This window comes from Pezoporus occidentalis, unplaced genomic scaffold, assembly GCF_034315485.1.
Source record: "Pezoporus occidentalis ecotype Australia unplaced genomic scaffold, CSIRO_AGI_Poc_V1 ctg59, whole genome shotgun sequence".
Classification (NCBI taxonomy): Eukaryota; Metazoa; Chordata; class Aves; order Psittaciformes; family Psittacidae; genus Pezoporus; species Pezoporus occidentalis.
Window position 1 is genome coordinate 4929782 of NW_026915932.1, and position 15484 is coordinate 4945265.

The 15484-nt window shown below is 38.8% G+C and overlaps 1 protein-coding gene across 1 annotated transcript; it reads right to left on the bottom strand.

Annotated features, from left to right (window-relative positions):
• Positions 1-4466: 4466 nt before the first annotated feature.
• Positions 4467-13822, bottom strand: SLC16A14 (solute carrier family 16 member 14). Its single transcript, XM_062638952.1, has 5 exons — positions 13198-13822; positions 12641-12917; positions 11811-11954; positions 7177-8172; positions 4467-5488 (listed from the first exon to the last, which is right to left on the bottom strand). Exons 2-5 carry the CDS (start codon positions 12900-12902, stop codon positions 5340-5342), a joined length of 1551 nt encoding a protein of 516 aa, XP_062494936.1. The 5' UTR covers positions 12903-12917; positions 13198-13822; the 3' UTR covers positions 4467-5339.
• Between the last annotated feature and the right edge of the window lie 1662 nt (positions 13823-15484).

Consider the following 15484-nt stretch of genomic DNA (forward strand, 5'->3'; position numbering starts at 1 on the left):
AGATAGAAGCAGACAAACTTGCTGAGTTCTGGGCTTTATTTCAGTTTGAAGATAAAACAGTTGATATTGTGACTGGGAAACAATTGGTAGAGGATGAGAGAATAAAAAGACTAAAGGAGAGCAAGAGAATGAATAGAAAGAGATCAGGAAATGATTTATTAGTGTATTTGAAAGCAACCTGTCATTTGTAGAGTGCAAGCTCCGTAGGATGAGGTACTGTGGAAAGCAGTAAACCTTCCATCATTTTAGCACAAAGACTTGGATATTCTGGAATCTAAGGAAGTTCTAGAAAGAATTAGTTGCATAATAAAAAAGATAAGGTTTTAGCACAGTGAAATAACCAATTGCAACTAGCAATGCCATATTCTCTTTCATTTCAGCAGCTTTTTAAGGAATTAAAAATTTGCCCCAATACTATAAGTTTTAATTTCCAGATTAATTGACATGTAGGCCAGAATAATGCTCTCTGTGGAGTTATAGCATATTCAGATTTTCAAATAGGGAAAAATAGAACAGCCTCTGCACTCAGGATTGAAAAGAGGAGTGTGAGAGGCTCTGTACATACCTCCTTTCAATGCATCTCTCATACTCTGAACTAAAGAAGTATCTCCATTTGTTATCCAAAGCATGGCATTTCTCTGACTGTGTAGTTCTGAACATAAAGGCTGCTTTCCAGAGCATTCTGATGCTTTCAATATGCATTTCAGAGTACTTCAGATTGTTGCTAGGTGTTATTTTTAAGGGTTGTAAAAGAAGCTCCATCTCAAAAGAAAGTACAGAAGTCCTAACGCAGACACCACCGTTGGAGCACTGCGTGCACTTTCCAAACATTTTTCCCGCTAACTGCTGTCCTGCGATGTGTCCCGATACAAGCTCGGGGTTAGGTTTCGTTCAGCTAGCCAGGGTAAGCAAAACGCCGGCTCTGCCCGAGCTCGGGATGCGCTTCCCGCCAGAGGGAGCCGGGCGCGCAGCGCACGGCCAGAGCCGCAGCTCGCTCCCGTTGGAGGAAGAGAAGTTCCCATTGTTATTACGCAATCCAGAAGCCGCTGGCAGGGAAAGAAAACCGCAATAATGGCAGTGATCATGCCTTTTTTTTTTTTCTCTTTCTGTATATTTTTTTTAAACAGAGCACCGTATTTGGAAGTCTAAATCCATGACACTAAATCCCAGCCTCCGCTACTTTTAACTTAATGGTGTCCATTTTTCATGGGAGCTGCAGGATGGTGAGACAGAGAACAAGCAGAAATATAACAAAAACTTTAAAAATGCATATATTATCATTTCAGGCCTTCTACAGCAATCTTTCCCCAATAACCCCTGCTTTTCCTTTGCTAAAATATACCAGCATGTTGTATGGGCTTGCAGTCTGATCACTCTCCCAATTCAAGAACAACAGTACCACGCATAGTGTGATACAGCTTTGCTGTAGTTAAGTGAATACAGTAGTTTAAGGTATCCAGCCACATCAGCAGTATGTAACAGAAGTTATACCAGGACTTTTGCTTGACTCTTTCTGTTACTACTTGTGATGGACAGACCAGCCACTTGCATTGCAGTAATCCAGTAGGACTCCTTGCAATTACAGGTTTAGAAAAATGGAATGTTTGGGGGAAGAATCAATGTTATTAGGCTCTGGTATAACTTAAAATAGAGAGATAATATACAATTACACAGTATCTTCCTAATTATTTTTTATGATGGCTCTGTCACCTAACAAATTGTGTGACTTTTTCTTCCTGTTTATAATGTAGTACTTCCACCTGATTCTGTTTATGGAGTCATTCTGAAAGAGGAAGGTATCTCCTGAGAAACAGTCTTAATTCTACATTGCTTTGGAAAGCTTCCTAGGATTGCATTTCCAGTTGTAAGTCCAAAGGCAATTTGCTGCTTTTACTTACCTTGAAAACAGATTTGTGATTGTGATGTGATTTCTAAACCCTGACAAGTTGTTTGGCATAATCATACACAGTTTCATTGATTCAGTGGGCCTGTATGAATTACATGCAAGGAGAGTATGTTCATTACAGCTCCTTCTAGTGTGGCAGAAAGGCCTTTGATACCATATGAAAAGAAGTTCCTCAGATTTTCCACAGAACATGTGGTATCTTGCACTGGCAAAACTTCCACTGATGTCATTGTGCATTTTAACTAATACTGTGTCTTTCAAGATAGGTGGTCAGTTTGCACTACGAGTGACCTTCATACAAGGCACCTGCGTTGTCTAAATGCTTTTTGTGGAGTGAAATAATCAGCAATGAGTAAGCCACTCGGCAATGATTTTAAGCCTCTACTTTTAAGCCAAATTATGATTCCAAGTCTCTGAGTAGAGATTTGAAACAGTAATGCGTTCTGGGAAAAATACTGTGGGGAACTTGTGTAGCACAATTACACCTGAAATGAAAGAACTCGCACAGGAAATGGCCTGGAATCGATTCTTCACGGTCTTCAGCTACAGCTGCAGCTTAGAAGGAAGAGGCAGCAGCAAAACACTCAGAACGAAAACCAACTGAATAAAGACCCAAGTATTAAAACCAGTCATCGCAGTATTTGGATATACTAGCATAATGTTCAAAGATTGTATTATGCCTACAATTTTTGAACATGGCAAGTATTAAACTTGAATTTTATAAACTGATTAAAAACTATGAATACAGGGTTCTTAAATCATTGTTTCTTTATAAAGTGTTATTTTAATCCTTCGACGATATTTGTTAATTTAGATTAAGAATATTTTGTTCTACAACTATATACCAATATTCTTGAAGCATTTGGTGACTGTAGATCTTTAGATAGAAGAAGCTGTTAAGTATATTCTTTCCTCTTTGTGACTATTTCCTTTTAGGACAATGACATAAATATCATGATGTGCATAAAATACTGTATTCATAAAATTTCTGTTCTGTTTAATAAAACACTGTAAAATGTAATTTTGCTTTAGAGAGGTGATTTTAAGAACTACAGTATGTGAGCAGAGCTACTAAACAACAGACCCTCTTTTCTCACTTTCTGTCAATTTACCAGCAAGTAATTTTTTCTTAGCTTGTGCTCTCATAACAGATTTAGGCAGTTTCAGGTTAGGAAACTAGAACCCATGGAGTCAATATGGACTGATTGAATATTAGTTTTCAATCCTAATTTAACTTGATTTTGACAGGCCACCTTCTCTTCTCCTTGATCAGCCATGTACCTGTCCCTTTTTCTAGAAGAAATAAGAATTATTTTCCAGGAAAATCTTCATTTTTAAGTTTAAAAAAATAATTACTAAACAAACAGAAAGTGAAATTTTGGGTAATGTCAGTTTATTCCATTATACGGCCCAGTAAGGACTTCTATAGAAAGGTATATTGCAGATACCATAAATGAATGACATATGCATTACAGTAATATGCAAATAAAGTTGATCTTGACAAAAGACAAAGTGAAGATCTAAGTATAAAGGGTACATATCTTCCAAAAAGAAAAAAAAAAAAAAAAAAGGAAATTGGGGGAAGTCATCACTTCAATATATATTACACCAATATAAAATAGCTCAGTTAAAATAAGCCAGCAGCAGCATTCATACCAAGAAGACATTAAACCTGTAACAAAAGAACTGATGTGGAAGTGTAGTTTACATGACCATTTCCTCCAACAAAAAGGCTGATTTTAAGACATGGTCGACTGCATGTTCACACCATGTGTTGCAGTTTGCTGTCACCTCAGTTGTTTTAACATCAGTTTTAAAGGCCATACATAACTATCCTGTATGATTGAACGGATCTAAGTCTTCAAGTAGTTTGGGGGTTTCCTAAGGTTTTCTTTTTTAATCTGGCACATTTCAGTGACACATTTTAAAGTATGACCCTGCCAACAGTTTTACAAGTGTGAAACTACGAAGCAGGTGAATTGCAGTACAGAACAATATAAAATATGTTTCAGAACTTTTTGTTAACCAACCTTGCAGCTATGAAAAAGATTCGTATAATGATATTGTTACATACTGAACTGTTTCCCAATATTTGTTCAATATAATTAAATAGTATTAATTGCCCCTAAAGATTTCTAGCAGCATGTATCAGTGTTAAACTATGTACTTGATTTGTTACAATAAGCTTTCAAAAAGCTAGCAGGAAAAAAACCCACAGTGACCTTTATTTGATAGGAAAGTTAACACCAGACTCAGCTCTCAAAGCTGAAAAAAAGTGTGTCCTGCACCACCATACAAAACATTCTGCATTGATTACCAGATATTTCATGTTAAAAATATTAATTTGAATATTTTAAATGGTCTTTAGTTCTGCCATGCTCTGCATTATCTAATTTTCTAGTGAATAAACATCTCAAAGGTGATCAGTCTTAGCTCACGGTGTGCATTATAAGCAGCAATACAACCGTTCATAACATAACAGGTTTTGTTATTAATCTTACTGCAACAAAATTTAGCGTGCTGTAGTCCTGCTCTTTCTTAAAAGTACGTTTGTTCAGTTTTGCCTAGCTCTCTTTCTTTAGTAGCTTACTTGACAAGTTCCATGGGAGGAGTCAATTGCAATGTTATGAAGTTCTACAATACCTCTAATTTGGTAAAGCAACCAGAAACTTCCAACTGTTTCTGGAAACATTTTCCCCTCTGTGAATAACAGTAGTATTTTTCATATGTTGCCTGTTTCTGCTTTTATGTTTTACTTCAGCAGCATTAAGTGTTACAGCATTTATAATGCAGCCTATGTATTGAGGATGGCTACTTTATTATGCAGCTGATAATTTAAAAATCCTTGAAGAAGAGAGTAATTTCAGAAAAAATATAAGTACTTTCCTTCAGTTTTGCACCACAGAAATAGTAACTTCAGTGCACTGAATTAATTGAATTATTGTACTAGCATTTCAACAGTACTTGACTAGCCAGGTAAGAAATATAGTCATTTTCTCATACTCAATAACTAATTTTTTATCAGACAGAATAGATAGCAAGAAGGGCTTTTAGAAATCATTCATATCATGATCAAATTCTCTTATAAGACCAGTGTAAAACAGAAGTAACTGCACTGCAGTCAATGGAGTTTCACCTGTGTGTAGTGGTGAGCAGTAAAAAGAGAAGCAAGGGTAAAGGCTTCTAGAATTGTTTCAAATTTAAAAGACTAGCAGGGTGCTTTTAATCACTTATTTGTTAGTTCTAAAGTAAAATATCTTAACTCACTTAAAAAACATGTTTCTAATAATTTACTAGCATTTTGGTGCACATTTGCTTTTCACTGAAGTATACTTCAATGTGGTTGGTTCCATAAGAAAAACAGCTTCATAATGTCATACAATAGAAATGTGAAAACAAAGAAAATTCTGTAAAAAACCTTATGGAATTTGTTCTATACTTGTGCTTCTTCCGTAGATTTTTCTTTTGGTTGTTTCTTTTGAATACAAGGTTGTATAAGTAAAAATACTATTCCCACCATGTATAGCAAGCCAGATATGTAAAAAGAGTAGTCATATTTCTGTGTGATGTCATAGATCCAACCTGCAAAATAAGGACAAAGCATGTTTGTTACAAAGCTTGACAACAACGTACGTTGCATGGGAAAACATGAAAAATACTGCACATTTCTTTCATGACATTTCTGTCAAATCTATAGAGGGGTTTTGTGGAAAAAAAAAAAGAGGTGGCAACTGTCCCCTCCTCTAGATGCTACAAATGGAAACGTATTTACAAAATCCCTTGTTCATTCACCAGAACCCCAAACTAGTGCAAATCCTATTCCCTTCATTTAAGTATCATGGAGGACTTAAAATGGGACCCTAGGTATGTGCCACCCTAAGAAGACAAGCAGCCTTCTCTCTAAAACTGTACATTTTTCAAACAAGTTGTCACAAGCCTGACTTTAAAATAGACATTTTGGAATCCCAAACCAATTAGTTCTTCCACCATGCTACTGTTTCTGTAAAATGTCCAGTACTGCAGTTCAAATGCTGTGCTTTGTGCAAGCAAATGCATTCCCAATAGCTTTCTCAAAGACTTGTATACCAATAAAAGACTTTTCAAAAGATACAGTCTCCATACTCTCATGCCAACCTTAATTCATCCACAAAAAATACATTAAAGTTACTTCAAAAAGGTTTGAGGGCCCAACTAGCAAAATTCCCTCATGTCATGCTGGCTGCATTGCAATGTAACCTCAAGTTTAGAAGCTTCTTTTACATCAACTAATTTGCTTTGTTACTAATGCCAAATACAAAGACATGTTCAGCACAGACTGAGAGGTGCTGAAAGAATATATGGTAGAAAAAGTGTTGCTTTTTAATGGGAGTGAGTGAGCTTTCTTATAAATCATGTCAGTTCACTCAAAGGTGAAGAGAGAAGGTGAGAGCATTCTCGCTTTTCTTGGTTGCTTGTGTTTCTATTAGCTTCAGTTCAGCCTCCTGGCATCCCTGGTTGACCATGGCCATTACTCACAAGGTCTCTTACTGCTTTCTTCTGATTTGCATCTCTGTGAAAGATAGCTGAAGTCTGGCTATAGTATTGACAATCAGTACCTGCATCTCTTCTGTACTTCTCCGCCTCTTTCTATGAGAAAATTTAAGAATGTTTGTTTAAGCCTAAGAAACTTAACGGACAACATATATACACTTCTACCCTCTGCTGTGCATGGCAGTAAAGAGATTATGAGCAACACCGTCCCCAAAGGAGATATTTCTGGATGAAGGAAGGCAAAGCTAAAAGTTAGTTAAATCGACACATCCATTGGCAGCTTAGAGTGGTGACACCCAAACACACTTTATAGTTCTTAGGGGTAATACTATGGTACAGACACCTGCCTACCTTGAAAACCATTCGTCATGTTTTCATCTAGAGGCATGAGTATGTACAGTGCCTACACAGCACAAAACGCATTTAAATAGGTTGAACGTTTCTCATTGTAAAGAAGGTGTATGATAATATTTTAAGGAAACATACCATTGAAAACATAGATTGTAATAGATTTGAGGCTATTTGCAAGGACTGTAATTTGTACTATGTGAATAGTGAGATGATACCCAGCAGATGTGACCTGTTCATCTGCGCAATGTAAAGCTGGATGCTACCACCCATTCTGGAGCAGCTGCAATTCTGTTAACTACACATGCTCATAACATATGAAAGCTTAATAATATAATGAGTCACATGGTGATTATACAAACATCTGTTGGTCAGCAATTTGAACTTTTTACCTGCAAAGGGTGGTCCAAACAATGCAGATATTCCATTGGCACAAATGATGATGCCGTAAGCATTTGCAAGGTGTTTAGTTCCAACTAAATCTTCAGTCACAACAGGCATTAGAGAAAAATAGCCGCTAGAGAATCCTATTAGAGCACAAACCACAGCCAGGCTAACATACGTTTGCATTAGTGGCAAAGTAAGAATGCAAGTGACCAGAGTAGAGTTAGCCATGAGGAAGACATTCCATGTGCTGACGCATGGGAGATCAGAGATAATTCCAAGGATCACTTTACCAAAAATATGAACAATGGCTATAATGGATGTCAAAGGAAATATATTGTTCTGACTAGACAAGTTGTACTGCTTGACTATTTCTGGAAGATGAATAAAGGGAATGACAAAGCTGCTATAGGCAAACAAAGCCCAAATTATAAAGGCCACAAATACTCTATTCGTAAACAGTGATGCAGCTCCAAAGTAGCTGGAGTACCATATTGCAAAGCCCTTCCTGACTGTAACTGTCAGCTGGCTCACTGTCTTAAGAATGCGCAGTCCATACATGCTCCTTCCACCTCTGGATTTACCTCCAGATTCTATGTGCTGACCACTGTCAAGCACTTCTTCATTTGTTGCCTCTTCTTTTTTTTCTGGTTCTTCACCGCGGACTCCGTTAGATTTTATAGTCTCTGCAGAATGGGACAGAGCTTTTGCTTGGTTATCTTCACTGTTACTTCTCACAACATACTTTTCACTAACTATGTCTTTGGGAAAGAGTGGTCTCATAAGCGCCCCGCAGACACAAAGGTTCAGGGAGATGGCACCCTGGATGAACATGGCGCTCCTCCACCCAAACTCGATGCAGAGGTACTTCAGTAACGCAGTCATTAGGAAAGCTCCAAACCCCGTTCCTGTGGTACTGAGTCCTTGTGCAAGCGCTCTTCTCTTCTGAAAATACTGCCCTACCATGACCACTGCAGGCAGATAAACCATGCCACTTCCAACGCCTATGGAAACAAAACCCAAATCAATCTGAATTTTTTGCTAACAGGATAAAAAGCAGTGAAAAACACATCTGTTTTATTCCCAACTTGTGCACAAGCACAGTGGCGAAAGTGAGAATAAATATTCAATTCTCATGTTAGCTTTCATTTCCCTCTTACAATATTTTCCAAAGTCTGCAATACTCATGCCAGTGAGAACACAATACTGCTATTTAACTGCTGGAAAAACTGAAACAGATGGAAAATAAAACCTTTACCTCAGGTCAGCATTACACTGCTGGAAAGTCCCAAACATCCCACAATAGGTCAGTGACAGTTAATGTAGGGGACAATCATAAAACCCTATTTTGAAGTATCTGTACTTGTAATACCTGCATCTGGCTGTATCAGCAACCAGAAATCGCTTAGTGGGCACATCTTGTGCTTTTGCCCAGGTTCACCGGCAATGAAGACCCAAACTGAGTTTTTGTTCTTGCTTTGTAACTGTGGAGCCACAGGGACCATGAGGTGTTTCAGTAGGCACAGGCGGGTTAGCCCAGTGCTGGGACCTTGGGTGTCTTCAGGGTTTCTCTCTGGGCTCTCCAGGGAAGTGCAGGCAGGGCGACGCAGTAGCTACACATTCTTAAAAGGCAGATCTCTAATTCTGCAGAAAATCCCTCACTTGTAGTTTAAAAACAGGATATTGATAGTACCCATTTCAAGCAGAAAGTGTTGAGAGTTGTGCAAATACATCATTAAAGGTAAGAGTTGCCCAGTTTTTTTCACAGCAAAGTCCTGACAGAGAGGATTTGGACATGAATGGGTGGTAGGCAGAAGGATTTGGACTGGAAGGGGCTTATGCAGAAGATGCTTCCAAAATCACTGTGATCATAATTTAGAAGTGTTTTGGGTTTAAAAGTTTCCCTAAAATAGCTGGTAACGTAGCTGTGTGCATCTACATTGGAGAAAGAGCTGTTTATTCCAGCAAAGCCTGAAAAAAACCCACCTCAACATCACAGCAATGTACAATGGTCAGAGCTGACCTGTTTTGCCTGTTAGAAGTATATACTTCTTTGCTATGTATAGACATGATCAGGTTGAAATAAGCTGTTTTTTAAATGACCTTTTCATTCTGTGGACTACAAAGCAAAACATACTCCTACTCCATGCAAAGACATGCCCTCTCCACACGTAGACACAGGGCCACAGGCCTCCCCACTTCTTTTCCTCACAGATTCGTGACCCTTCATCGTCATGGCAGCCTCATGGCTGGCTCTGCTCTCCCTGCCTTGCCCCACACAGGGCCTCAGTGGACATTTTGCCCCCCACTCCACAGGGATTCCCTGCTGCCAGGTTCTCCAGCACCCGCCCGGGGGCTCCCCTGGAAGGGTGATGGGGAAGAAGGCCTCTCTGCCCTCCTGCTGCTGCAAGGAAGTAAGCCGATGGAGGTGGATGAAGCAGCTGACCAGCAGGTAAGGGGACAAGGCTGTGAGGAGATGGGGGTGGGGAGCCATGCTGAGGTGAGAGGCACATTGGGAATGGGAGCTGAGGCAGCAGGATGGCTGCTGTTGGGAGACAAAGCTGGGGTCATAGGGACATACTGTGTGAGGGCATCTGGCACAGTGTGTCACCACCAAAGAGAACAGGAGCCATGAGTAAGCCCACGAGCACCTGCATAGAGACCCAGAAGTCATGGAAGCAGAAGGTGGCCACCATAAGTGAAGAGCAGCCTTACATCTAGCAACCGGGAGAACACGCAAGACGCTTCCCTGAGGTGGTGGTGAGTGAGGTGACCGTGAGCAAGGGGATAGGAGTGAGTGGGCAGGGACTAAGACAGTGAGTGAGTGAGGAGATCATAAGTGCAGGGATGATGAGTGAGGGGATGGAAAGCAAGGATGTGGTGAATGAAGGTCTCCTGGAGCTGGAAGAAACATCTCAGGCATCTCTACACTGGTTTTATTCCTGCAGCAGCATCTCAAATCTACACCTCATCAAAAAATTTGCATCCGCTTTTTTTCTGAAAATCAGGTTTTCACCCCTCTTTAAGTCCACTGTACAATCTCTGCCTTTTTGTCTGGTATTTTGTGTATGATCCTTCTGAAAAGCAGCAAGGCCTGAGAGAAAGAGTGTAGATTCCTGTCTGCTTGATTATATCCTATATATATGGAAGCAGAAATTGCAGACAGAGCAGAACCCTGCCTGTAATTATTGTTCTTTGCTCAGGAATTTACATTACTGAAATCTCTGGTATGGTGGTATGAAAAGTCACCACAACAATCCTTGCTAGTTTCATTATTTTATTTTTTTCCATCCAGAGAGCTAGATAAAAAATTATGTAAAGAAATTCTGCAGATACCTATGAAATTCTGTGAAAGGATAGTCTGAGGGAGTGGAGGGTACTTAAGCTATTATTAGTATTGCAAACAATTTGTCTTTTTCACCATGCATCTGTGCGTCGCACACAACATAGATACAATGCTTCATTTGCAAACATAACTGGCCATGTTATACGTGGAGTAAAGAGTACCTCAAAGCCCCTTAAATGGCTCTGTGTTGCTCAGATTACAATCAAAGGCCAAATTTTGTATTTCTTACTTGGATCACTTTAACAGTTTCCTTTTCTATTAACAGTATAACTTTCCAGTAATGAACAGCGAATAACATTGTGTTTTAAGTAGATACTACTGGGTTCTTCTACATGCCCTGCCAGTGACTGGGCTGGGGGTGCACAAGAAGCTGGGAAGGGACACAGCTGGGACAGCTGACCCCAACTGAAGGGACTGCAGGGATATCCCCTACCAGATGGTGTCATGATCAGCAATAAAACTGGGGAAAGGAGGAGAAATGGAGGACATTCCGCATTGTGGTGTTTCTCTTCTCAAGTAACAGTTACAGATGTTGAAGCTCTTCTTTACTGGAAATGGCTAAACATCTGCCTGCTGATGAGAAGTAGTGAATTAATTCCTTGTTTTGCTTTGCTTGTGCATTCTGCTTTTGCTTTACCAATTATTATTTATTTATTATTATGGGGGTTGGAACTAGATAATCTTAAGGTCTTTCCAACCCTAAGTATTCTATGATTCTACCATTCTATGATGCTATCATTCTATGATTAAATTGTTTTTATCTCACTTTTACCCCTCTGAATCTCTGCTCCATCCCACTGCAGGAGAGTGAGTGAGCAGCTCTTTGAGGCTTAGCTGCCCACCAGCAGTAACCCACAACTCCCTTTAAAATGGGGTTTGAAGCAGTGCATAGTTAGCATAATCTGGTATTTTATTAATGTGGAGCAACTTCTGTAGAAAACATTTGCAGTTTCTTCCTGTGAAGAAGAGGGGAGTTAGCTATATTCAACACTGCTTCAACATCTTTAAATTCCACTTCTTAGAGTTTGGGTTACATTAAAACTTCTAATTAAAAATGTCCTCAAATATAATCGCTTGGAAGAAACTGATAATACCATCTTTACATTGCAGATTTAAATGACAGCAGAAGTCACTGGCTCCAATCAAGTGAGTAAATAATAAGTTTTTTGAGGCTGTAAAGAGTGTGAAAGAAAAGTTGGACTAACTTTGCATGTAACTTCCCTCTTTATGCACCCAGATAACCTTCAAAGGGACAAAAAAAATGAAAGAACTTTCAAACACTAGTTCAGCTCTTACCGGCTGTCACTCCAAATGTAAGGAAGAGGTAGTGCACATCTGAGGCACAGGCGCTCAGTATCCAACCTAGGGCATTCAGTATCCCTCCAATTATAGCTGTCTTGCGGCACCCACACATGCTGATGAATAAACCAATGAAAGGACCTGTTAAAAGACATGGGAAAATATCATAATTATTTAATTCTCTATAATGTTTAATAATTTTTTCACAGAAAGACTTGATGTTTTAAACAAAATGTTAAACATCATGCTGCTCATGCAATTCATTTTTGTTCCCATTATTATTTAAAATTGTGGGAAGAGAAATTCAACCAACCAGCCAACCAAATACTTAGAAAATACCCACAAGACCTAAAATTACAGTTGCCCTACAAAGAAGGGAAGACAGAGATATGTATATGCATGTATGCACAAACATACCCCTCCAGGTATTATTTTGGGTTGATACAACTATAACTTAAAACATAAATTTTAGTTCCGCTGCCAAACTGAAATATAAACTGACCAATCTCAATATCCTCCCAGATAATAGCACAGGGAGGACCACAGCCTTCACTGATCATCTGTTTTCTTAATTCTAGTGAGACCTTGAAGTCATAGCCATCCTTTCCTGCTCATGATGTCTCCTGGTGTAATTGCCTTCTCTATCATCTTCCCTCTTGTTCCCTTACTCTCCCTAACTTGTAAAATTTGTCCTGTTGACATTAAAAAGGCAACTTGGGCAGCTCTGCAAATAACATGGAAAACTGTAAGAAAACACTTGAGGGATGAGTGGCAAACATATTCTAAAAATCTTACGTAGTTTTGAAATAAATTAGTCTGGAACATACCTACAATAAGTGTAATGCCCATGCTGAGAGAACTAACCCATGCTGTTAAGCCACGACTTTGATTAAACTCTTCAAGCCATTCCATGTTGAGTATTCCAAGGGCCATTTGGGACCCCATGATAAGTATGTGCACAAGGAAAGAAGAAAGCACAATCATCCAAGCCCATCCTCCATCGATGTTTGGATTAGGCTTAATTGGCTTACTTCCAACTTTTGAGTCATCTCCAAAATCATATCCAATATCCTCTCGACTAGCATACATTTTTTCCAAGGTATTCTGAAACAAATGCAGTAAATACCTTCAAAATACATACAAAATGCTCAGATTTTGTTGTTTGGTTATATTGAATAGCATAAATCACTAACATATTTCACCGTTGTGGTTTAGTGCAGTTGTAAAGCGAATACTGTGTTTTCATTGATTAAACGTAAAATGCTTAGAAAACTCTGCAACTAATGGTTTTTTTTTTGTGTACTTAGTATCATGGCTGCCTATGCAGGATTATTAACAGGATGACAACAGGCTGCATTATTTCCATTCTATATACTTAACTTACTTTTAGGGGTCTGAGAGCACTCACTCTTCATGGGTTGACAGGTCACAAAGAAGACTGGTCTCTGTCTGTATATTCCTCTTCTGTATTACTTTCTGTTGTCTCAGTAAGATTTGTATTCAAGTTCGTAAAGCTTGGGAAAAAAAAAAAAGAAATCCTGAAGAGGCAGATAGGTGAAGTTATCACCTCTTTTCAGAGGAAACCAGTTTTGAGATGTATTTCTTTCTTAGTAATGGAAGAGCAACAGTGAAGACAGAGAAAGATAAAGATTTAAGGTTCTTGATTTTCAAAATGCTTTGCTTACATAAGTTGTAACACGGGGATTGTTACCACCTCTCTGGCAAGCTTTTCATTAGAGTCAGCTTGACAGTTTGCTACTATGCTTTCAGTTCCATAGTTTTAATCCATATAATCCTACTAAAACCAAAGAATTCTTCCAAATCAATGTCAATGCCTATCAGAATCAAACTGAGCAGCAGTTATGTGCATAGATGGGTGTAGGATCAGGCTGTAACAACTTAATTTGATTACTTTGATTTCTTCCATTGTTACTGTAAGTGAAGACTGCAACACAATGTGAAAATAATTTCAAAACCATTTTATTTGATTAACAGGCAAGGTGCAGAACCCAGTCTTCCCTCCATGCTATTCCTGCTGCAACACATTGAAATTTTACCCAACTGTGGAACACCAAATAGGTTTCCATGGATACTAGAAATGTAACAATACAAATTACCAGAGATGGTAATTTTTTGTCTTCTTTTTTTCTCCAGAGAAATAAAAAGAGCCATCAGCTTCACAACTCTCAAAAGAGAGAAGAAAGTTGTCCAAAACTGACTAAAAAAGCTCTTTATGTCTTTTGTGAGCCCTCAGAAGGTATGGCTAGTTCCTCACTATTGAAAACTGGCAGTGAATGGAGCAATTCAGATTTTGTACTGACTGAAAATCTGGGCTGTTCTCTTTAAATACATTAACATATTTTGCTTCTCAAGTTACTACCTTTCCAAACCATTCTACTTTTTTCTTACTGCTAGGTAAACACACAGAGAATGCCTTGAAGTATTTCATACTAATACATCAATGGAGTCAGAGCTGATTGGTCAAAGCTACCATTTCTTCCACAGAAAACGGTGAAAACCTGCCAATATATGTAACCTTTCCAGGCTGGCTGCTGCGTAAGTTAACTTCGTAGTTAAGTGACACATATATCTTACAGTACAGGTAATTACGTGTAACTAAGGGCAGCTTGAAGATGTAGGTTCCTCCAAGAGCAAACTGGTTTGCCTCATACTGTGGATTGGAGTTAAAATATGTTGTACTCCTGGTATGACATTTTCACAGATGGATACTGCTTTCAAACTAAGGTGTCAGTACTAACTCAGCCATGGAAGGTATCGGTGACAGTGAGGAAGAACAAGAACTGTGCACATTTAACATTTGCTGCATGAGCAGATAAACTGGGAGCAACTGTTGAGTCCACACCTCAGTGACAGCAGAAACACACACTGAAATGACTTACTGGCTTTATTTTTCCAAATCAAGAGGCAGAGAGAAGGGGGCTTATATTTAAAGGACTTTATGGAGCTCCCACAGGGTGTTTGAGGCAGGAGAGGTAGGAGGGCAACAAGCCAGAGCCATGCAGTGGGTACAGGGTTTTTTTGAACATAAGAGGCTGGCCTGGGACAACCTTAGTTAAAATCATACTTCATCCTTCTCATATGTAGGTCTTAAAGGCGACATCTCAACTCTTTCCTATTAATGTACTTGCAGCTAGATTGCCCATTGATGTTGTTCAAATGGCTACTTATGGAGGATTCAGCCAACTCACAAGAGAGAGAAATACTAACTGCATAAAGGTAATAAAGATAGTGAATAACCATGCTAATGGGAAGGAATGAGAAGCAGCAGAATGAAGACAAACTGCAACCTGTTAAACATGCTCTGTGCAAGATTAATGAAAATGTATGATGGATATTACAGTACATCTTAGATAATGGAAAACAAAATTATGTAACTGAAGATTCAGTGTCAGGATTAAATGTGGAGCTTCACCTTTCTCTTTCATGCTTTTGACTGGTTTTGTGTGCACTTGAATACTAATACTGGATACAAAAGTTTCTTTTTTGAACAGGAAATATATATACCTTTAATATATTTTACATTATTTAAAGCAAAAACAATTGAGATGCAAACATGTGACACTCATCTTTGCAATAGTACTGACAGAACAGGCTTAGATTGAGTAGATGCAAGTTAATGTCAAGCTTGTATCAACCCCCACAAATCTTCA

Coding starts and splice junctions, on each gene's coding strand:
- SLC16A14 (XM_062638952.1), bottom strand. CDS start 12,902: ATGTATGCTAGTCGAGAGGATATTGGATATGATTTTGGAGATGACTCA. Junction 8,173..11,810: donor TACATTTGGAGTGACAGCCG/GTAAGAGCTGAA, acceptor TTGTTTCCATAG/GCGTTGGAAGTGGCATGGTT. Junction 5,489..7,176: donor GTTTGGACCACCCTTTGCAG/GTAAAAAGTTCA, acceptor CTTATTTTGCAG/GTTGGATCTATGACATCACA.